At 35.1% G+C, this 24,000-nt stretch overlaps 1 protein-coding gene and 1 long non-coding RNA gene across 8 annotated transcripts; both read right to left on the bottom strand.

Moving 5' to 3' along the window:
• Nucleotides 1-10: 10 nt before the first annotated feature.
• Nucleotides 11-5,057, bottom strand: LOC148583622 (uncharacterized). The gene is made up of 5 exons (XR_015909168.1): nt 4,899-5,057; nt 4,575-4,743; nt 810-1,082; nt 497-601; nt 11-231 (listed from the first exon to the last, which is right to left on the bottom strand). It is a non-coding gene; the product is annotated as an uncharacterized LOC148583622 (long non-coding RNA).
• Nucleotides 5,058-14,264: 9,207 nt separating this feature from the next.
• LOC132189014 (uncharacterized) lies at nt 14,265-23,912 on the bottom strand. Of its 7 annotated transcripts, none has more exons than XM_088510582.1 (7): nt 23,802-23,912; nt 23,530-23,681; nt 22,421-22,615; nt 19,898-21,494; nt 19,572-19,742; nt 15,142-15,413; nt 14,265-14,933 (listed from the first exon to the last, which is right to left on the bottom strand). In XM_088510582.1, exons 1-4 carry the CDS (start codon nt 23,805-23,807, stop codon nt 20,072-20,074), a joined length of 1,776 nt encoding a protein of 591 aa, XP_088366708.1. In that variant the 5' UTR covers nt 23,808-23,912; the 3' UTR covers nt 14,265-14,933; nt 15,142-15,413; nt 19,572-19,742; nt 19,898-20,071. The 7 variants fall into 7 exon arrangements, with proteins under 7 accessions (XP_088366708.1, XP_088366712.1, XP_088366713.1 ...); XM_088510586.1 differs by having other exon boundaries at nt 14,265-14,565; nt 14,829-15,413; XM_088510587.1 differs by having other exon boundaries at nt 14,265-14,565; nt 14,713-15,413.
• Between the last annotated feature and the right edge of the window lie 88 nt (nt 23,913-24,000).

A 24,000-nucleotide genomic window follows, 5' to 3' on the forward strand; every position in this document is an offset into this window, starting at 1 on the left:
GTGGGAAAAGATCAAAATGTTACATAGGTGCAGAACAGTAACAAAAATCGCACCATCTTCCTGTTCTTTACATATTACCTACAATTCTGAATAAATAAATAAATAAAGGAGTGAATAGATTCATTCACTAATGAACAATATTGATCAAATTTTAAGTGAACAATTAAAAGAGCAACAATAGTCCTTTCTTGTATGGCCACGCTCTGAAGCTTCAGCATCTCTTTATGGCTCCTGATCATACATATCAAACAATTAGAGATCAATGGAGACACAAATGTTATCTTTGCTATTTGAAAATGCAGACATAAATGCAATAACAATCCAGAATTACAACCTCAAAAGCAATGACTTTTGTATCATTTGTATTGCTGTGATTACCATCTCTACAAAAAGTAAGAACACTAGTGAGCTGCAGTGCCAATGAGTGTCATATCCCTACTAGCAATACCAATGTGAGAGAGAGGAAAAAAAATAGATCTCTTTATGAAGGCTATACATTTTCTCACAAAGATTTCACCAAACACATGGGATAGCTTGAACATTCACAACCAGCAGCAACTCAAATCAAACACATTGTACTGGTTCTTTTGGCACCTAAATGCTGCAGCAAAAACAAATTTGAGAATGTTAACAAACAGAACCAGCTACACACAAAGGGGAAAAGAAAATAAGGAAAAAAAAATTATAAACAGCTGAGAAAATAAATTTAAGGTTTACTTTTATTCTCTTTTCTCTTTTTTTCAATGGCGTTAATGGAGCAAAGCTTAGTATTTACTGCTAATCTACAAGAGTCCAGTTCGGCTGCTTACCAAATTGCAGCCATTTTCCATTTCTTTCCTCCGTTTTTTTTTCCAAAACTTCAAAAAAAGAAATTTCAAAGTCCAAATTTCACTATGTCTTCCAATTGAGCACTTATTCTTGTCTATGGATCTGAAGGTGGGGTCAATTTCATAGATTGTGGCAAGGGTGTCGATGATTGTTGATGAGGAAGAAATCCCTGGCAAACGAAAAGCTTTAAAGACGTTTTCTTTTGTTCAGAGAAACAGGGAAACAAATCCATCAATGCATGCCAATGTCACGTCCTGCAGAGAAAAGTCATTCCATATCAGCGTTCTTTTTTTTTTCTTTTCTTTTTATATGACGTTTACTGCCATGTCAGTGTGTAAGCCTCTCTTTGTAATTCTCTGTGTAACCGAAGCATTTCTCTTCATATAAAGAGAGTGATCTGGGTTGCTACTTGCACGATTTTTTAGAGATTTTTCGCATCTTTTCTCATCCCTACAACCACAGTCACATCTAGCCATTACCGCTGACAGGATTGTTTTTTATCATCAGGAGATTTCCCCAACTCCACTGTCGATTATTCCAGTATGATGACCATGTGACAGAATTGAGACCTGCAGCTGAACATTTGACTAGTGCAAGATGGCAGCACTAGGAGAACTCAAGGAATAGGTGAAAAACTACAATTTTTTTATAGGGCTGACGAAAAAAGTAAACGAGGGACTAGTGAAAACAACGGGTCATTGTAGGGAGTTTTGATCCTATGTACCTACGCTGTCAATAAGAATATAAGATACTTTATCATGTACAATATTTAGTCATCTACTTTCGATCGAGCTATTTGACATTTTATTTTTGAGCCTATTTGTTGCATATTGGACCTAGGGTTTGGCTTGGGTTCTCTTTAGTCCCTAAGGATTGGGACATGCATCCCAAAATAGAACACAAAGGGGCACGTGACTGACTCCCAATAGGTCTAATTCCAACTGAAATTCCTGAATCCTTTGTTGCTATTTGGTTGCTGTTGGTATCTCATCACAAGAACTCAACTCAAAAGTGACTAAGACCTCAAAAAATGATAAAAGGGGTAGAAAGTCAAATGACCTCCTCCAGCGAAAACCCAACACTCCAAATCACAATAGTGAAGTTAGATGGGCTCCACTGGTCACGGTCTAAAATGTTATTATATTAAGAGTAAAATAAAAATGAGACATTTGAATGGTTAAGATTAAGAACTAGAACCGGAGCATCCTACTTATGATAAATAGAAAGCAAAAGGTTATACAATATGTCTTGGTTGTTAGATGCAATGAAACCAAAGATTACTTGGAGGTATCTATTTCTACGTACTGCAAAGGAGATTTATGATGCAGCATTTCAGACTTATTAATAAATGGATTATACGGCATAGTTGTATGAATTGAAGCCTAAGATTCATGGAAAGACTAAGCACAAATAGTCTGTAGCAACATACTTCCATAATCTTTGTGGTTTGTGGTACAAAGCTCCAAAACTTTCAGACTGAGAGTACAATAAACGCAATATAACTCCAAAAACTAATGGAACATGACCCTATTTTTGAGTTTCTTCTTATGTTGAACTCGAAATATGATCGTGTTCAAGTTTAGGTTTTGGGAAAAGAGCATTTTCCTTCTCTTACAGAAGTTTTTGCTTATGTTATATGCAGGCAAGTTGATGGATACCATTTCTAATGAGAAAGAGATTGTTTCGTGATCATTGTAATATGCCATCACTTAAAAGAATTTATTGAAAAATTAATGATGATCTTACTCGAGGTAGAGGAGGCCGTTCAGCCTTGTATTCACCACACTTCTGAAGTGAGACCTATTTCTCCCACTTTTGCTCTCGATTCTTTTACTTCAGACACTCCGACACTCGCTAAGTAAAGGTTGAAATGTTTTGTTGCTTTATGTCTCAACTGAAAACACCCATTACAATATCCTATGTTTTGCTCATTCAGGTAATTTAGCTCTCTTTGAATGCATCCTCCACCAACTCAAATGATCCTTGCATTATTGATTCAAGAGCCTCAGATCACATTATTAGTTTATCTACTCTACTTTTTCCTACACTTTGTTCAAGGAGGGAAAAAGTTAGGATAGCTGATAATTCCTTCTCATATACGCCTGACAAAGGTTCAACCTCTACTACTCCTATGTCTCTTCGTCTATTTTACACATACCTAATTTGGTAACCAATCTTCTTTTTATTGCACTCATTACCATAGACTAAAAGTTGCAGAATACTCTTTTACACTTATTGTTGTCTATTTCAAGAGCTAACCATCAGAAAGATGATTGCCAGAGGTAGTATGTTACGTGATTGAGTAACCAATCTCGTAATTCTTCGATCAACAGGGAAAGAAGCCGGATCTGACTTCTTGTTCTTTCCTATGATTGCTAATGGGTGCTAGTTGTGTGAGAATTAGCAAATAGGAAATTAGAGGATTCCTGAACCTCGTAACAAACGTGAAGTTTGAGATAAAATTATGCGTACCTTTTATTTCTTAGACTGGACTTTAAATAGAAAATTACAAAGCATAAACTTGGAGACTGACTCCAACTCCTACTAGGATACGCGATCCCCTTATCTAGAGCATGAGACCTACTACAACTAATTCTATTGCTGTAGATCTCATCCTTTACATAGCAGTAGTTGGATAGAGCTTAAGACTTCTATCTCACTACAATGCTTATTCCTACCTCTCCTGGAATTGAAATAACAATTGGATAATAATGGAATTGAAATAAACAAATAGATAATACTGCAGCATGCTTTATCTCTTGACCTTGCATTCTCATAACATAGTATGATGGATGGTCTTTAATTATTATCTGAATTCTTAACTCAAGGAGCACATATGGGTCAAACAAGTTCATCAAGCCACACTTTCTAATAATTTTGTGGAGATGATTTGGCTATGGCATTAGATACTGAGATATTCCTCATTTCTTATGTTGTAACAAATATTTCCATCTTTGTTTTCTCAGAGTAATGTTTTCTAGTTCAAAATTTTCAATCTTTGTTCTAGCAATGTTTTCCAACTTCGTTGTGACACATGTAAACTTACAAAACACCATCGATTGTTATTCCTTTCTAGCTTTAATTAAATCCTACACCTTTTGTAGTGCATATTGATGTTTGGATCCCTCGTGCTGTTTGCTTATTTGGTTTCGTTGATTTCTTATATTTATTAAAGATTATTCTCGGATCACTTGGGTGTATTTCTTAAAGAATAAAAATGATGTTTTCTCTTATTTTCAGACATTTCACAAAGTGATTCAAACACTGTTTCATACCTCCATTAAGATTGGTTGTTCCAATAATGGAATACGTTTATGATGGTCTTAGTTTGTATTTTAGTGAGCATGGCATTATTTTTTTTATAAGTAAACAAATTCATTAAAAGTGCAAGGGGCGCAACCCAAGTACACAGGATGTATTATGTATACAATAGAAAAACACCCATCAAGATCAAGAACGAGAAAATAGAGCAAAAAAATCTACAAAGCTAGAAATGTTGAAAAGGACGTTAACAAATTTACTCAAACAGTGATTTAAAAAACACAGTTGTAGCTCCAAACCCTTCCAAGGAAAAGGAGTACCATCATTACATGCAAGAAACCAACTTTAAAAGCGCAAAGTGGCTCAATCATGTGCTATTACTAGGTCCAAATACATGCGAAGATTGATGCGAGCAGCAACATTCAAGTTAACCGATGCCATGATATTTTATGAATAGTAGCAGTAATAACATTGAAGATGCTTACCTGAGTATGTTGTTGAGCCATGAACCTGCAGTTTTACAGTATTCTAGCCGGCAAACTTTAGCTCTCTTAAATAATAAGTATCACTCCACTATTATGGTGAACTTAGGCAAGATGTACTCCAGCAATCCCAATAATGTCTTCTGCATATGACAGTGGCCCTTTGTGCCATCTAAATCAAATAATGACAATGATCAATCTCAAGACCAAGACCAAGAAAGAAGGGAATCAGTTAGAAACACCAAAACTAACCGGAAGTGGCAGTAAATTTGCAAATTATTTCAGCAGTCCAAAAAGATTGCCAGGAAGATTAATAAAGATACATACCTGCTGCAAGAATATAAGAAAGTTTCACATTCGCTGCAAGCAAAAATTGCCACCATCAACCACGGATTCTCAAAGGCAGATGCTATTACTTGCATGCAAATACTGGCCCTTGCTTTCCAAAATCATTGACTCCACCGTCCTATGATCAAATAAAGCCCATTAAAGAAAACAGTCTCATTTGTCCTTATTTAAGTACTTTTGATACAGGTCAAATTACATGTCAAACTCCCTCATTTTGCAGTACATTTTAATAAGTACTTAAATATAAACCCCCAATTTATCTTCTTTTTTTCCCTTCAATATCAAAGAGTACAAAAATCAAAAGCTGACCTCATCATTTTCAAGCGTTCCAAACTGTCTTTTAGCATTGTATCCAACACATTGAAAACAGCATATGGATCTCTTTCGTCATCAAAATCCTTTTACTTTGAACACCAGTTTTGGGCTCTCAACTGGTATTGTTCACCCATAGCTGTCATTAGATTTTCAAAAGAAGAAGGCTGTAGATCCTCATTCCCGCAAGTCCTTCACATATGTGTTAAGAATCACAGAAGCCAATTACGCACACACAACGAAAAAAAAAAAGAGAAAATTAAAACCAGTTAAAGAAAAATACATTTGTATGATGTTCACTGTTTTTTAAATCAACTGACAGATGGAATTATCAATATGCTTCTTTCTTCATTATTTTCCATATACAGTCCCACATATTAGTTAACCCAATTTTTGGTGCAGAGGTGACACCACCATACAGTCTTTTATCCCAAACCCAGATGAAGAACATGATTGTTACATATAAGAATTGTTGCAACTCACCATATGCTCTATTAAACCAAAAAGACTAGTCGAAATTACATTTGGAGCTCTTTAAAATTACTTATAAGTTATAACTCCTAGTTTCACCTAGTAAGGAACCAAATCCCTGTAACACATTCATAATCCATCCATCAACTGTGAGAATTATTTTCTGGGGTATCCCAAGTATTCCATAATTTCATATAACATTTATGCAAGATAGAGTCCATTATGAAGCTTGAACGAGAGAAAAAATCAAAGTTTTAAAATTTGAACTTCTCTGACTTCTCATAAGTTTTTGAATGAGTCGATAAGAAGCTTAAGGATTTTCTTTTCTTACAATAAAAGTAAGAAAATAAGCAAAACATAGAAAAAAATTAAAAATAATAATAATAGTAATAAAAAAAAACTATATATATAGCACTACATTTAGTTTCTTAAAAGAAAAACGGAAGGAAATGAAAACAATATATACATGTATATAATTCATAGAAATTTTTCATTTTGGTTACCTTAGAAAAGAAGCACGGATATTGTTTTCGTCTTTATAATCAGTTTTCTCAGCGACCAACCAGAGTGTGAACAAAAAGAAGAGAGTTACCGGGAATTAGAATCAAAATTGGTCTTGCAGAAAAAAATGTTGGCAAAGATTTGAGCAATGTCGTGCTTGAATGAGTCTACGGCTCGATTCAAATATCTAATAAGAACAATAGGGGAAGCCGATGACGACGATTCTCTAGAACATCAACAGAGACAAACACACGCACATCTCCCTCTCACACGTCCAAAGGAGTCCAAACTTTGTGCCTTTCCAATCCACAAAATATGGTTTATTCATTATTGATTGGTGGAGAGTTTCAAGGCAGCAGAAGAGCACGTCAATCATTCATTAAGCCTCACGTCCTCAACATCCTCATCTACCGATTTTTCAGATTGGACCAATCTGAAAGAGGAATCGACTCAACTCATCTCTCACATATGGTTTCTGTGATCAATTTTTTTTTAAGAAGTGTTCTTAGAGAATTGAGCTTTGTCAGATCGCAAGACAAGTGTATTTATGCTGAAGTTTTGCTTCTCCCCATTCCGATGAAAGACATTTTAATTTTTATCATGAAGTGAACCGTAACAATTGATAGAAAAATTTTCTAAGTATATACACACCAAACAAAACTTTACTTACAAGGTTGCATGTAGGAGGCTCAGCAATCTCAGGAACAAATAAGTTCATCTAAGAGTTCGTCCAAAATCAAATACTCTAGAAGCTCTGGATTGGAAAGACGCAGAGATTTGGTGCGGGACGGGAAGAGAGTTCTTCGAAAATCAATTTATTTATTATTATTTCTTGGGAAAAATATAAAAAAGCCCCCCAAACTACCAGCCGTTTTCGATTTAGCCCCCTAATGTTCTAAAAGTGATAAAGTAGCCCCCTAAACTACCAAACTATTGCATTTTGGCCACTCCGTTAGTCAAAACCGTCAGTTTGGACGGAAACTGTAAAACGAACGTCGTTTGTTACAGGTAAGTTACTACAATGCCCTTTTGGGAAAAATATAAAAAAGCCCCCCAAACTACCAGCCGTTTTCATTTTAGCCCCCTAATATTCAGAAAGTGATAAAGTAGCCCCCAAACTACCAAACAATTGCAATTTGGCCACTCCGTTATTCATTACTGTCAAATATGATGAAAAATTTAAAACTACATTGTTTTGGCAATGGTAAGTTACCAAAATGCCATTTTTGGAAGAAAAAAATATCATATTAAAACAAGCAAGCAAAACGGCGCCATTTTGCTTGAAATTAGGGTTTCCTTACACTTACCAAAATGATGCCACTTTGGTAAGTGTTAGGAATTAAAAGAAAAAACCCTAGACCCCACGCAGGTGACCCACGAAAAAACCCCCAACCCCAGTTTATCTTTCTCCCCAAAACTGCCGGCCACCACGTCGTCTATCTCCGACAGCCTGTAAATCTTACCCATAACTCAATCTTTTTATTGTATTTCATGGTATAGCTGTCGGATCGGTGTTGTTTATCTACGAACGTGATTTTTTTGTTTGATTTCTACAATGGGTAAGAATTTTTCGGTGGCGCTTCGTAGCTAGTGGATGGTGTGGCCGGCGGTAATGGATGGTGGTGGCAGGGGCAGTCGTTTTGAGAGAAAGAGAGAGAGGGGCGTTGCGTTTTTTTCACTTGAGGGAGAAGGTTGCCGGAGATAGAACGATGTGGTGGTCGGCGGTTTGGGGGAGAGAGATAAACTGGGGTTGGAGGTTTTTTCTGCGTGGTGTCTAAGGTTTTTTCTTTTTATTCCTAACACTTATCAAAACGGCGCCGTTTTGGTAAGTGTAAGGAAACCCTAATTTCAAGCAAAACGGCGCCATTTAGCATGCTTGTTTTAATATGATTTTTTTTTTCTAAAAGGGCATTTTAGTAACTTACCATTGTCAAAACGACGTAGTTTTGAATTTTCCATCATATTTGACAGTAATGACTAACGGAGTAGCCAAATTGCAACTGTTTGGTAGTTAGGGGGCTACTTTATCACTTTCTGAACATTAGGGGGCTAAAATGAAAACGGCTGGTAGTTTGGGGGGCTTTTTTATATTTTTCTCAAAAGGGCATTGTAGTAACTTACCCGTAACAAACGACGTCGTTTTGCAGTTTCCGTCCAAACTGACGGTTTTGACTAACGGAGTGACCAAAATGCAATAATTTGGTAGTTTGGAGGGCTACTTTATCACTTTTGGAACATTAGGGGGCTAAATCGAAAACGGCTGGTAGTTTGTGGGGCTTTTTTATATTTTTCCTTTATTTCTTTCATCATTTTAATTTTGAATTTAAAATTAAATGATTTTACACAATAAAAAATCAGAAGAGAAATGCTTCAATCTAATTAAAATTTCACATTTTGCCCATAAAAGTCTACATGGCAAGATGCCATATTATTATTATTATTATTTTTTCTTTTTGTGGAGAGAAAAAGACAAAACAAAAAGAAGATGATGTGATATCTTGTTATATAGACTTTTATGGGCAAAATATAGAGTTTTTATTAGATTCTAACATATCTCAAATTAAAATGGGACTACCACCTAAGATTTATATGGCCAAAACATAGACTTTTTAATGCAATCAAACAATATCTATCGAGATTTTATTAGATTCTAGAATATCTTTTAGTGTTTGATTGAAACTCTGATTGCCTTTGAAACTTGTATAAATACATTGATCCTCGCCTATTTTAACATCAATGTGATATGAAAGTGATCCCCACCCTTGTATAAATATTGCCGTCAAATGGGATTTGAAACGATGCCAGTAGGATTTCGATTTCACCCGACTGTTGAAGAGATTTTTATGTTTCTTCGAATGAAGGTAAAGGGAGAGGCATTGCCTCAGAGGTGGGTGAGTTCGATATCTATGGGAACAGGCAACCATGGATTATATTTGATCCAACAGTGAAAAAACAATTCTTCGTCTTTACAAAGTTGATGAAGAAGAGCAAGTCAAGGAGGGATAGAGTAGTTGGGTGCGGCACTTGGAAGAACGAACACACTCAAGAAGTTCGTGATCCTAAAAACAACAAACTCATTGGATCAAGAAATCTTTTGTCTTCAAATATACAAAGAACAAGGCCAAAAGTACTGACTGCAATGGCCACTGGATCATGAAGGAGTTTTCTCTTCAAGACTACTCAAAAGTGGAAGATGTATGTATATATATATATATAATCCTAATCTCTCGTGAATTTCTTTTTCCTTTAAATTTGAGATTTTCAAATTCATAAATCCCGGGCTTCTTAGGGTTTAAAAGAAGCCATGTTTCAGCATTTAATGAGGAAGTTACTAAACCTATGTTTCTAACTTCCTCATTAAATTTCGGTTGAGATTTATGAATTTGAGAATAGATCTATTCTAGAGAATTCTAGGAGATCTCAATCTGTTTTTATTTGGTTTGTATAGTTGGTTTGTTATATTTAATTAGATTTATTAATTATTGTTTTTTGTTTTGTGTATCTTGTATGCATGCAGTTTGATGAGTACGTCATTTGTAAAATCAGAAACAAAGACTTGGATAAAATGAAACATCCAATCAGAAACTTTCAACACCATGCCCAACCATCCAATAATCAACAAGTTGCAGTCCTGGAGCCCAACGAAATACACCAAAACAATGGTGAGATCAAGAGAAACCTGAGCCCCGGAGAAGAAAATATTGACATTGTTGCCCAGCAGACGAACCCTATTGCTGCTGTGCCTATGTCATCATCTTTAGCAGAATTTTATGCAACAACATCCCCACCATTACTTACGGAGTTTGAAGGTGATGAGTTTCGTGCAATTTATGATGAGATTAGTGCAATTTGTGATGATCAACAACCCCCTACGTATACGTGCGATGGTGCTATCAGCTAGTTCATGCCCTTGGATTTGAAGATTTTTCCACTTGTATTGGAGTTTTGTTGTTGTAGGATATTTTGTATTATTAATTCTTTCATTTGTTCATGTAAGGATTACTTCATTTATATTTGTTTACATTTATGCCTCAATGTAATTACAATCCTGAGTCAAGCTAATGTTTCAAGTTGATGAATTTGTAAACCACCTACGGTTCTTTTTTTTTTTTTTTTTTTGTTAATATCCTTTTAAATCCAGTGTATCATCCAATTCATAAATTAATTGTTCTTCTACTGACTTTTACTGATGCACTTCCAGCTTTTCATATTGAAACAATAGGAAGTGATTGTTCTCCTGTTCATTGAAGCTCTCTGTATTTGTAGGAGGATCAGAGGATGTTGTTGCCAAAGGTTAGCTCCTATATATATACCCTCTTTTATCTTCTTTGGCTTTTTCATTTTTTATTTTTTGCCTAGGCCTTAATCTTCTTATCAACCAATAGATAACATATCATATATACACACATTGTACTACCCTCAAGAAGTTTTATAAGACGGAATATTGATCTCTTGAAACAACTGTATTTGCATATAGTTCATTGTCTGTTCTTTTCATATAAGCAATTACATCAAAGAGTGGGAAAAGATCAAAATGTTAGATAGGTGCAGAATAGTAACAAAAATCGCACCATCTTCCTGTTTTTTTACATATTACCTACAATTCTGAATAAATAAATAAATAAAGGAGTGAATAGATTCTTTCACTAATTAATGAAAAATATTGATCAAATTTTAAGTGAACAATTAAAAGAGCAACAATAGTCCTTTTTTGTATAGCCATGCTCTGAAGCTTCAACATCTCTTTATGGCTCATCAAAGAATTAGAGATCAATGGAGACACAAATGTTATCTTTGCTATTTGAAAATGCAGACATAAAGGCAATAACAATCCAGAATCACAACCTCAAAAACAATGACTTTTGTATCATTTATATTGCTGTGATTACCATCTCTACAAAAAGTAAGAACACTAGAGAGCTGCAGTGCCAATGAGTGCCATATCCCTACTAGTAATACCAATGTGAGAGAGAGGAAAAAAAAAGATCTCTCTATGAAGGCTATACATTTTCTCACAAAGATTTCATCAAACACATGGCGGGATAGCTTGAACATTCATAACCAGCAGCAACTCAAATCAAACACATTGTACTGGTTCTTTTGGCACCTAAATGCTGCAGCAAAAACAAATTCGAGAATTTTAACAAACAAAACCAGCTACACACAAAGGGGAAAAGAAAAAAATCCATTCTTGTCTATGGATCTGAAGGTGGGGTCAATTCCATAGATTGTGGCAAGGGTGTCGATGATTGTTGATGAGGAAGAAATCCCTGGCAAACGAAAAAGCTTTAAAGACGTTTTCTTTTGTTCAGAGAAACAGGGAAACAAATCCATCAACGCATGCCAATGTCACGTCCTGCAGAGAAAAGTCATTCCATATCAGCGTTCTTTTTTTTTTTTTTTTTTTTTTTTTTTTTTTTTTTCGTTTTATATGAGATAATTTATATACTTTACTTGTTAATTTTATATTTTATATAATATAATTTATATTTGTACTTTACTTAATACGTGTTAACGTTAAGTATATGATGTATATCATTTACTAAGTAGTCTAAGTTAGTAAATTATTAATTTTGAATGATAAATATTAAATTGTTAATACTTATGATTATATTTAAAGTAAGATTCTAAAGTATAAATAAACACATTATTGATTTTAATTTTTAATATTATTATAGTAATAGCTTAATTTTAGATTACATGAATCACTTTGTAATATATCTAATGATAATACATTAATACGTAGATCATATGATAATTATATAATTTATATGGTATTATCTATGAAATAAATAAATAACTAAATAAGAAGTAATGAAGTATCAAATATGAATCATATGATAAATTGATAATATAGATATAAATATATATCTAAAGAGCCATAAATGGGTCGGTTTGAGCAAACTTTGAGCCGAGCTAACAAGCCATAAATGAGCCGGGTGGATTGGGTTCACGAGCCCTAATCGAGTCGGATGAGCCGGGCTAATCAAGTGTTAAACGAGTCGAGCGAGTACGGCTAATCGAGCCATAGATAGGTCGAGCTCACGAGCTATGTGGATTAGATGTAAAATTAATTCACATTTAATTTTACATTTAATCCATGTGAATTACATGGATTAATTTTACATTTATCCAAAATTTTACATTTATCCATATATATATAAATCTATTGTTGCTAGAAGTCTAGAGGTATAAGGTACACGTCATCATTGATTGAAATAGTATTTTTTTTGTTTTTTGAGTAGGATTGAAATAGTAATTAGTGTTTGATTCAAACTCAACTAATGCTCTTTGAAACTTGTATAAATACATCCTCGATTGACTATTTTCACATTACCATACTTTTCACATCGATCAATAGAAAGATAACTGACGTCAACGTCTCTGGTCTTGCAGCATCATTGCCGGCTGATCACCCTTTTTGTTGTACGTTTTTTTTCTGAAAGTGTTGAAATGGGATTTCAAATGCCGGTAGGATTTCGATTTCACCCGACCGTTGAAGAGATTTTTATGTTTCTTCGAATGAAGGTGAATGGAGAGATGTTGCCTCAGGACGAGGTGGGTGAGTTTGATATCTATGGGAACCGGGAGCCATGGATTATATTCGATCCCACGGTGAAAAAACAATTCTTCGTCTTTACGAAGTTGAAGAAGAAGAGCAAGTCAAGGAGGGATAGAGTTGTTGGGTGTGGCACTTGGAAGATCGAACACACTCAAGAAGTTCGTGATCCTAAAAACAACAAACTCATTGGAATCAAGAAATCTTTTGTCTTCAAATATACAAAGAACAAGGCCAAAGGTACTAACCGCAATGGCCAATGGATCATGAAGGAATTTTCTTTTCGAAACTACTCAAAGGTGGAAGATGTAAGTATATATATAATCCCAATCTCTCGTGAATTTCCTTTTTCTTTAAATTTGAGATTCTTAAATTCATAAATCTCAGGATTCTTAGGGTCTAAAATAAGTCATGTTTATTAAACCTATGCTTTTAGCTTCCTTGATCATTAAATTTTGGATTTATGAATTTAAGAATAGAAAATTCTAGGGGATCTCAATCCGTTTTTATTTGGTTTGTTATATTTAATTAGATTTATTAATAATTTTTTTTTTGTGTGTATCTTGCATGCATACAGTTTGATGAGTACGTCATTTGTAAAATCAGAAACAAAGACTTGGATAAAATGAAATATCCAATCAGAAACTTTCAACACCATACCCAACCATCCAATAATCAACAAGTTGCAGTCGTGGAGCCCAACAAAATACACCAAAACAATGGTGAGATCAAGAGAAATCTGAGCCCTGGAGAAGAAAATATTGTTGCCCAGCAGACGTACCCTATTGCTGCTGTGCCTGTGTCATCATCTTCAGCAGAATTTTACGCAACAACATCCCCACCATTACTTACGGTATTTGAAGATGATGAGTTTCGTGCAATTTATGATGAGATTAGTGCAATTTGTGATGATCAACAACCCCCCACGTATACGTGCGATGGTGCTAGCAGCTAGCTCATGCCCTTGGATTTGAAGATTTTTCCACTTGTATTGGAGTTTTGGTGTCGTAGGATATTTTGTATTATTAATTCTTTCATTTGTTCATGTAAGGAGTACTTCATTTATATTTGTTTACATTTATGCCTCGATGTAATTACAATCCTGAGTCAAGCTAATGTTTCGAGTTGATGAATTTGTTTACATTTTTTTTTTTGTTAATATCCTTTTAAATCCAGTGTATCATCCAATTCATAAATTAATTGTTCTTCTAATGACTTTTACTGATGCACTTCCAGCTTTTCATATTGAAACAATAGGAAGTGATTATTCTCCTGTTCATTGAAGTTCTCTGTGTTTGTAGGAGGATCAGAGGATGTTGTTGCCAAAGGTTAGATCCTATATGTATACCCTCTTTTATCTTCTTTGGCTTTTTCATTTTTTATTTTTTGCCTAGGCCATAATCTTCTTATCAACCAATAGATAACATATCATATATACACACATTGTACTACACAAAGTTCTGGTGTACTACCCTCGAGAAGTTTTATAAGACGGATTGATCTCTTGAAACAACTGTATATGCATATAGTTGATTGTTTGTTGCTTTCAGATAAGCAATTACATATCAAAGAGTGGGAAAAGATCAAAATGTTACATAGGTGCAGAACAGTAACAAAAATCGCACCATCTTTTTGTTCTTTACATATTACCTACAATTCTGAATAAATAAATAAATAAAGGAGTGAATACATTCTTTCACTAATGAACAATATTGATCAAATTTTAAGTGAACAATTAAAAGAGCAACAATAGTCCTTTCTTGTATGGCCACGCTCTGAAGCTTCAACATCTCTTTATGGCTCCTGATCATACATATCAAACAATTAGAGATCAATTTAGACACAAATGTTATCTTTGCTATTTGGAAATGCAGACATAAATGCAATAACAATCCAGAATTACAACCTCAGAAGCAATGACTTTTGTATCATTTATATTGCTGTGATTACCATCTCTACAAAAAGTAAGAGCACTAGAGAGCTGCAGTGTCAATGAGTGCCATATCCCTACTAGCAATACCAATGTAAGAGAGAAAAAAAAATAGATCTCTTTCTGAAGGCTATACATTTTCTCACAAAGATTTCATCAAACACATGGGATAGCTTGAACATTCACAACCAGCAGCAACTCAAATCAAACACATTGTACTGGTTCTTTTGGCACCTAAATGCTGCAGCAAAAACAAATTCGAGAATGTTAACAAACAGAACCAACTACACACAAAGGGGAAAAGACAAAAAGGAAAAAGAAAATTATAAACAGCTGAGAAAACAAATTTAAGGTTTACTTTTATTCTCTTTTCTCTTTTTTCAATGGGGTTAACGGAGCAAAGCTTAGTATTTAGCGCTAATCTACAAGAGTCCAGTTCGGCCGCTTACCAAATTGCAGCCATTTTCCATTTCTTTCCTCCGTTTTTTTTCCAAAACTTTAAAAAAAGAAATTTCAAAGTCCAAATTTCACAATGTCTTTCAATTGAGCACCCATTCTTGTCTATGGATCTGAAGGTGGGGTCAATTTCATAGATTGTGGCAAGGGTGTCGATGATTGTTGATGAGGAAGAAATCCCTTGCAAACGAAAAGCTTTAAAGACGTTTTCTTTTGTTCAGAGAAACAGGGAAACAAATCCATCAACGCATGCCAACGTCACGTCCTGCAGAGAAAAATCATTCCATATCAGCGTTTTTTTTTTTTTTTTTCTTTTCTTTTTATATGACGTTCACTGCCATGACAGTGTGTAGTGTAAGCCTCCCTTTGTAATTCTCTGCGTGTAACCGTAGCATTTCTCTTCATATAAAGAGAGTGATATGGGTTGCTACTCGCACGATTTTTTAGAGATTTTTTGCATCTTTTCTCATCCCTACAGCCACAGTCACATCTAGCCATTACCACTGACAGGATTGTTTTTTATCATCAAGAGATTTCCCAACTCCACTGTCGATTATTCCAGCATGATGACCATGTGACAGAATTGAGACCGGCGGCTGAACATTTGACTAATGCAAGATGGCAGCACTTGGAGAACTCAAGGAATAGGTGAAAAACTACAATTTTTTTTATAGGGCTGATGAAAAATGTAAACGACAGGTCACTTTAGAGGACTAGTGAAAACAACAGGTCATCGTAGGGAGTTTTGATCCTATGTACCTACGCTGTCAATAAGAATATAAGATACTTTATTATGTACAATATTTAGTCATCTACTTTCGAGCTATTTGACATTTTATTTTTGAGCCTATTTGTTGCGTATTGGAGCTAGGGTTTGGCTTGGGTCCAATTTAGTCCCTTAGGATTGGGATATGCGTCCCAAAATAGAACAAAAAGGGGCATGTGACTGACTCCCAATGGATCTAATTCCAACTGAAATTCCCGAATCCTTTGTTGCTATTTGGTTGCTGTTTGTATCTCATCACAAGACCTCAAAAAATGATAAAAGGGGATAGAAAGTCAAATGACCTCCTCCAGCGGAAACCCAACACTCCAAATCACAATAGTGAAGTTAGATGGGCTCCACTGGTCATGGTCTAAAATGTTATATATTAAGAATAAAATAAAAATGAGACATTTGAATGGTTAAGATTAAGAACTAGAACCGGAGCATCCTACTTATGATAAATAGAAAGCAAAAGGTTATACAATATGTCTTGGTTGTTAGATGCAATGAAACCAAAGATTACTTGGAGGTATCTATTTCTACATTTTTTTTTTGATAAGTAATGTTTATATATCAAAAGCGCAGAGGGGCGCAACCCTAGTACACAGGGGATATACAAGGGAAACGACTAGCTAGAAGAAAAAAGAACAAGGAAATCAAGATAGCTAATAACTATAGGAGCGAGCCAAGCCGCTGTCCAAGTATAAAGAGTATGGAAAAAGAAGGCCGTGAGCTCCTCCAATGACCTCTCAGAATCCTCAAAGCATCTCTCGTTCCTTTCTAACCAAAGACACCACATAATGCATAGAGGGACCATTTTCTACACAACAGCACTCCTAGATCGACCTCCCGTCCACCAACAAGCAAGCTGGCCTGCCATCTTGCTAGGCATTACCCAAGACAACCCAAAACGACTGAAGATGGCCTGCCATAAGGAACGAGCAATCTCACAATGAAGGAAGAGATGACCAATAGTCTCCCCATCAACTTTGCATAAGCAACATCTATTGATCACGATGATATTTCTTTTTCTGAGATTATCAATTGTGAGAATCTTCCCTAACACCGCCGTCCAAGTAAAGAAAGCCACTCTCGAAGGAGCCTTGGTGCGCCATATACTCTTCCAAGGAAAAGGACTTGCTTCTTTGCTTACCAGGATGTTGTAGAATGAGATTTATGATGCAGCATTTCAGACTTATTAATAAATGGATTATACGGCATAGCTGTATGAATTGAAGCCTAAGATTCATGGAAAGACTAAGCACAAATAGTCTGTAGCAACATACTTCCATAATCTTTGTGGTTTGTGGTAGAAAGCTCCAAAACTTTCAGACTGAGTACAATAAATGCAATATAACTCCAAAAACTAATGGAACATGACCCCATTTTTGAGTTTCTTCTTATGTTGAACTCGAAATATGATCGTGTTCAAGTTTAGGTTTTGGGAAAAGAGCATTTTCCTTCTCTTAGAGAAATTTTTGCTTATGTTCTGAATGAGGGGAGTAGGAGAGGTGCTATGCACCCTTCTTCTTCACAGGAGTCTTCATCACTTGCTATGGCGTTATAGCAATATGCAGGCAAGTTGATGGATACCATTTCCAATGAGAAAGAGATTGTTTCGTGATCATTGTAATATACCATCACTTAAAAGAATTTATTGAAAAATTAATGACGATCTTACTCGAGGTAGAGGAGGCCGTTCAGCCCTGTATTCACCACACTTCTGAAGTGAGACCTATTTCTCCCATTTTTGCTCTCGATTCTTTTACTTCAGACACTCCGACACTCGCTAAGTAAAGGTTGAAATGTTTTGTTGCTTTATGTCTCAACTGAAAACACCCATTACAATATCCTATGTTTTGCTCATTCAGGTAATTTAGCTCTCTTTGAATGCATCCTCCACCAACTCAAATGATCCTTGCATTATTGATTCAAGAGCCTCAGATCACATTATTGGTTTATCTACTCTACTTTTTCCTACACTTTGTTCAAGGAGGGAAAAAGTTGGGATAGCTGATAATTCCTTCTCATATACGCTTGACAAAGGTTCAACTTCTACTACTCCTATGTCTCTTCGTCTATTTTACACATACCTAATTTGGTAACCAATCTTCTTTTTATTGCACTCATTACCAAGGACTAAAAGTTGCAGAGTACTCTTTGACACTTATTATTGTCTATTTCAAGAGCTAGAATGTTACGTGATTGAGTAACCAATCTCGTAATTCTTTGATCAACAGGGAAAGAAGCCGGATCTGACTTCTTATTCTTTCCTATGATTGCTAATGGGTGCTAATTGTGTGAGAATTAGCAATAGGAATTTAGAGGATTCCTGAACCTCGTAACAAATGTGAAGTTTGAGATAAAATTATGCGTACCTTTTATTTCTTAGATTGGACTTTAAATAGAAAATTACAAAGCATAAACTTGGAGACTGACTCCAACTCCTACTAGGATATGTGATCCCCTTATCTAGAGCATGAGTCCTACTACAACTTATTCTGTTGCTATAGATCTCATCCTTTACGTAGCAGTAGTTTGATAGAGCTTAAGACTTCTATCTCACTACAATGCTAATTCCTAGCTCTACTGTAATTGAAATAAGAATTGGATAATAATGGAATTGAAATAAACAAATAGATAATACTGCAGCACGCTTTATCTCTTGACCTTGCATTCTCATAACTCATAACATAGTATGATGGATGGTCTTTATTATCTGAATTCTTAACTCAAGGAGCACATATGGGTCAAGCAAGTTCATCAAGCCACACTTTCTAATAATTTTGTGGAGATGATTTGGCTATGGCATCAGATATTGAGATATTCCTCATTTCTTATGTTGTAACAAATATTTCCGTCTTTGTTTTCTCATAGTAACGTTTTCTAGTTCAAAATTTTCAATCTTTGTTTTAGCAATGTTTTCCAACTTCGTTGTGACACATGTAAACTTACAAAACACCATCAATTGTTATTCCTTTCTAGCTTTAATAAAATCCTACACCTTTTGTAGTGCATATTGATGTTTGGATCCCTCGTGCTGTTTGTTTATTTGGTTTCGTTGATTTGTTATATTTATTAAGGATTATTCTCGGATCACTTGGGTGTATTTCTTAAAGAATAAAAATGATGTTTTCTCTTATTTTCAGACATTTCACAAAGTGATTCAAACATTGTTTCATACCTCCATTAAGATTGGTTGTTCCAATAATGGAATACGTTTCTGATGGTCTTAGTTTGTATTTTAGTGAGCATGGCATTATTTTTTTTATAAGTAAACAAATTCATTAAAAGTGCAAGGGGCGCAACCCAAGTACACATGATGTATTATGTATACAATAGAAAAACACTCATCAAGATCGAGAACGAGAAAAGAAAGCAAAAAAATCTACAAAGCTAGAAATGTTGAAAAGGGCGTAACAAAGATTTACTCAAACAGTGATTTAAGAAAACACAATTGTAGCTCCAAACCCTTCCAAGGAAAAGGAGTACCATCATTACATGCAAGAAACCAACTTTAAAAGCGCAAAGTGGCTCAATCATGTCCTATTACTAGGTCCAAATACATGCGAAGATTGATGCGAGAAGCAACATTCAAGTTAACCGATGCCATGATATTTTATGAATGGTAGCAGTAATAACATTGAAGATGATTACCTGAGTATGTGTTGTTGAGCCATGAACCTGCGGTTTTACAGTTATCTAGCCGGCAAACTTTAGCTCTCTTAAATAATAAGTATCACTCCACTATTATGGTGAACTTAGGCAAGATGTACTCCAGCAATCCCAATAATGTCTTCCGCATATGACAGTGGCCCCTTGTGCCATCTAAATCAAATAATGATAATGATCAATCTCAAGACCAAGACCAAGAAAGAAGGGAATCACTTACAAACACCAAAACTAACCAGAAGTGGCAGTAAATTTGCAAATTATTTCAGCAGTCCAAAAAGATTGCCAGGAAGATTAATAAAGATACATACCTGCTGCAAGAATATAATAAAGTTTCACATTCGCTGCAAGCAAAAATTGCCATCATCAACCACGGATTCTCAAAGGCAGAAGCTATTACTTGCATGCAAATACCGGCCCTTGCTTTCCAAAATCATTGACTCCACCGTCCTATGATCAAATAAAGCCCATTAAAGATAACAGTCTCATTTGTCCTTATTCAAGTACTTTTGATACAGGTCAAATGACATGTCAAACTCCCTCATTTTGCAGTACGTCTTAATAAGTATCTTAAATGGAACGTGATCCATTGGTAAACCAGCTTTCTCTATCTTGGCAAAGAGATCTTCAGCCTCCTTCACATTGCCTCTCATACAGTGACCTCTAATTAGTTCTGTGTAAGTTATTATATCAGGGTCATATCCACTTGTCAGCAATTCATCATGTAATTGAAGTGCTAAACGGATGTGCCCTAAGGTACAAGCAGCGCCTATTAACAAATTATAAGTAACAACATCAGGATAAAGGCCACAGAGAATCATCTCCTTCTTAAGAGAATAAGCACCAGCAATGTTCCCTCCTTTTACTTGTGCATGAACCAGTGCATTATAAGTAAATGTGTTCGGAAGAACACCAAAAGCTGTCATCTGATCTCTGATGGAAAATGCATTACCTAGATCTCCACATCTTCCATAACAATCAATTATTAGGTTCCAAATCTGAGGCTCGGGCACTATTGAATTTTCTAACATATAAAGAAGAAATTCATGAGCTCTGACAACATCTCCATATGCACATAGGCCTCGAATAATAATGTTGTATGAAATTGGATCAGGAGTAACTTCCATTCTAGCCATAACACCATGGATATATAAAGCCTCATCAAATTTCCCATCATTGCAAAGACCAGTTATAAGAATATTACAAGTAAAAGCATCAGGAAGTAAACCTCTTTTAAGCATTTCACAAAAGTGCCTGTATGCGAGTCTCATGTGACGACTTAAACAAAATCCATGGATAAGGACATTATATGCAACAACATCTATTTGAGTATTTTTTTGGACCATCTCATTCCAGAGACTAAGAGCCTGAACCATATCCCCATTCTTAAAATAACCATCCATAAGTATAGTCGAGGTAATTAAATCTGGTGTTGCTTTGTCATTTTCTTCCTCTAAGATCTCTCCAAGAATCTTCCCTGCATCATCCAAAAGACCTTTCTTGCACAATGCATGTACGAGTATGTTACAAGTAACTTTATTTGGCCTAATACCAGTATTAGCCATTGTTGAGAAAATATAAAGAGCTTTATCCACATTATTAATAAGGCAATAACCCTTGATGAAAGTGTTGTATGTGGCACAATTGGGAGAGGGACCCATTTCTACCATCTCCCTAATAAGCCAATCTGCCTGCTCCAAGTTACCGGTTTTACACAATCCATTTAGAAGATAATTGTATGAAGATACATCAGGAACAACACCTTTCCGTATCATTTTTCTTCGAAGCCATAGAGCTGCTTCTACCTTTCCCACCAAACACAAATCCCTAATTATGTATACATGTTCAGCATACTTAACCTCCAAAGTGCATCCTCGAATGCCTATCTCTGCCAAAGATATGCTTTCCCTGCATAGTTCAAGTTAAGAAGCATGTTAGAAACTCAGAACTCCATATAACATTAATAAAAAGAATAGTCTCAGACAGATTCAAGCATAAATTAAGAAAGACCCTTATTTGACAGCACTCTTTTGCCAGATCTGACAGGCAGTCTGACACAAAATAGGCAATGACAATATTTACAATCCAATCGGCACAAAAACAAGTCAAAATCCATAATCAATAGTAGTCCTGACTTCAAATGCAATAGCATCTTACTCAAATTTAGTTGTACAGATATTAGATATTTTCAAGTAACTGAATAGGACTATGCTATTGTGCAGAAACTAAACACTCCAAAAAGAAGTCAACATACAATCCTTAAGTATTTTGTATGATATTCTTGACCTAGCCATCAATTTCCATTTCCGTTCCCATTCTCTTATTTTGTTAATTTAAATTAGAGTCCTGACTCAAGTTCCAAGTTTTACTGAAGTAAAATCCACTCAGCAAAACTAAGATATCAATATCAAAGCAACTAATTTCTTTCATTTACTTATTTCAGTTACACATCCTGTTGGCAGGAAATTTAAGGTACAAAATTACTGAAATTCTTCTGGTCATATAGTTATCCGTAGTGGAAAAATTCAGCTATCAATACTTTCTTTTAACTAGCATTATCCATCACTATAGCTGTACGTCACTTCCACATGTTGTAACACACTTCAAATAATGGGAATTTCAGGTCTACTAGATTTTTGAAAGGAATTTCAAACACCCTAGGTTTTGTAGTAAAAGTCATTGGGCTGCGTAAAATTGACACAGAAGCAACCAACTGTCCTTGCAATAGTCTAATCTTAAAAAGTTTCAACAATCTGAGAGAAACAAATATAAACCCCCAATTTATCTTCTTTTTTTCCCTTCAATATCAAAGAGTACAAAAATCAAAAGCTGACCTCATCATTTTCAAGCGTTCTAAACTGTCTTTTAGCATTGTATCCAACACATTGAAAACAGCATATGGATCTCTTTCGTCATCAAAATCCTTTTGCTTTGAACACCAGTTTTGGGCTCTCAACTGGTATTGTTCACCCATAGCTGTCATGAGATTTTCAAAAGAAGAAGGCTGTAGATCCTCATTCCCGCAAGTCCTTCACATGTGTGTTAAGAATCACAGAAAGCCAATTACTCTCACAAATGTTTTTTTTTTTTTTAAAAAAAAAAAGTATACAAAGAACAAGCGCGCGCACACACAACAAAAAAAAAGAAATAGAGAAAACTAAAACCAGTTAAAGAAATATGCATTTGTATGATGTTCACTGTTTTTTAAATCAACTGACAGATGGAATTATCAATATGCTTCTTTCTTATTATTTTCCATATACAGTCCCACATATTAGTTAACCCAATTTTCGGTGCAGAGGTGACACCACCATACAGTCTTTTATCCCAAACCCAGATGAAGAACATGATTGTTACATATAAGAATTGTTGCAACTCGCTATATGCTCTATTAAACCAAAAGGACTAGTCAAAATTACATTTGGAGCTCTTTAAAATTACTTATAAGTTATAACCCCTAGTTTCACCTAGTAAGGAACCAAATCCCTGTAACACATTCATAATCCATCCATTAACTGTGAGACTTATTTTCTGGGGTATCCCAAGTATTCCATAATTTCATATAACATTTATGCAAGATAGAATCCATAAGAAGGTTGAAGGAGGGAAAAAACCAAAGTTTCAAAATTTGAAATTCTCTGACTTCTCATAAGTTTTTGAATGAGTCGATAAGAAGCTTAAGGATTTTCTTTTCTTAAAATAAAAGTAAGAAAATAAGCAAAACATAGAAAAAATTAATAATAATAAAAAACTATATATGTAGCACTACATTTAGTTTCTTAAAAGAAAAACGGAAGGAAATGAAAACAATATCTACATGTATATAATTCATAGAAATTTTTCATTTTTGTTACCTTAGAAAAGAAGCATGGATAATCTTTTCGTCTTTATAATCAGTTTTCTCAGCAACCAACAAGAGTGTGAATAAAAAGAAGAGAGTTACCGGGAATTAGAATCAAAATTGGTCTTGCAGCAAAAAATGTTGGCAAAGATGTGAGCAATGTCGTGCTTGAATGAGTCTACGGCTCGATTCAAATATCTAATAAGAACAATAGGGGAAGCCGATGACGACGATTCTCCACATCCAATTAGCAACTAAGAGAGACACACCCATTTCAATTTAAGCAATCAGCAAGAGAACGATATATATGTAAATATTAAAAAAAATTAAATTAAAAAAGAAAAAAAGAAGGTAATATTAGAGATTGAACTCACGGCCATTTTGTGCTCTCTCTATTTCTGCGTGCGCGTCTTTGATTTGGTGCTGATTCTGCGAATGCTGCTTCTTAGTCTTCGTCTTGGTCCCTCCTCGCTCTGCGATTCCCTAGCAAGTATGACCTGAGAAACAAACAGAAACTTACACATGGGCCGGGTTTATGCCACGGATTTTCTTTTTCTGGTAATACTACTTTGT

This window comes from Corylus avellana, chromosome 9 (genome assembly GCF_965113065.1).
Source record: "Corylus avellana chromosome 9, dhCorAvel1.hap1.2, whole genome shotgun sequence".
NCBI classification, from domain to species: Eukaryota; Viridiplantae; Streptophyta; class Magnoliopsida; order Fagales; family Betulaceae; genus Corylus; species Corylus avellana.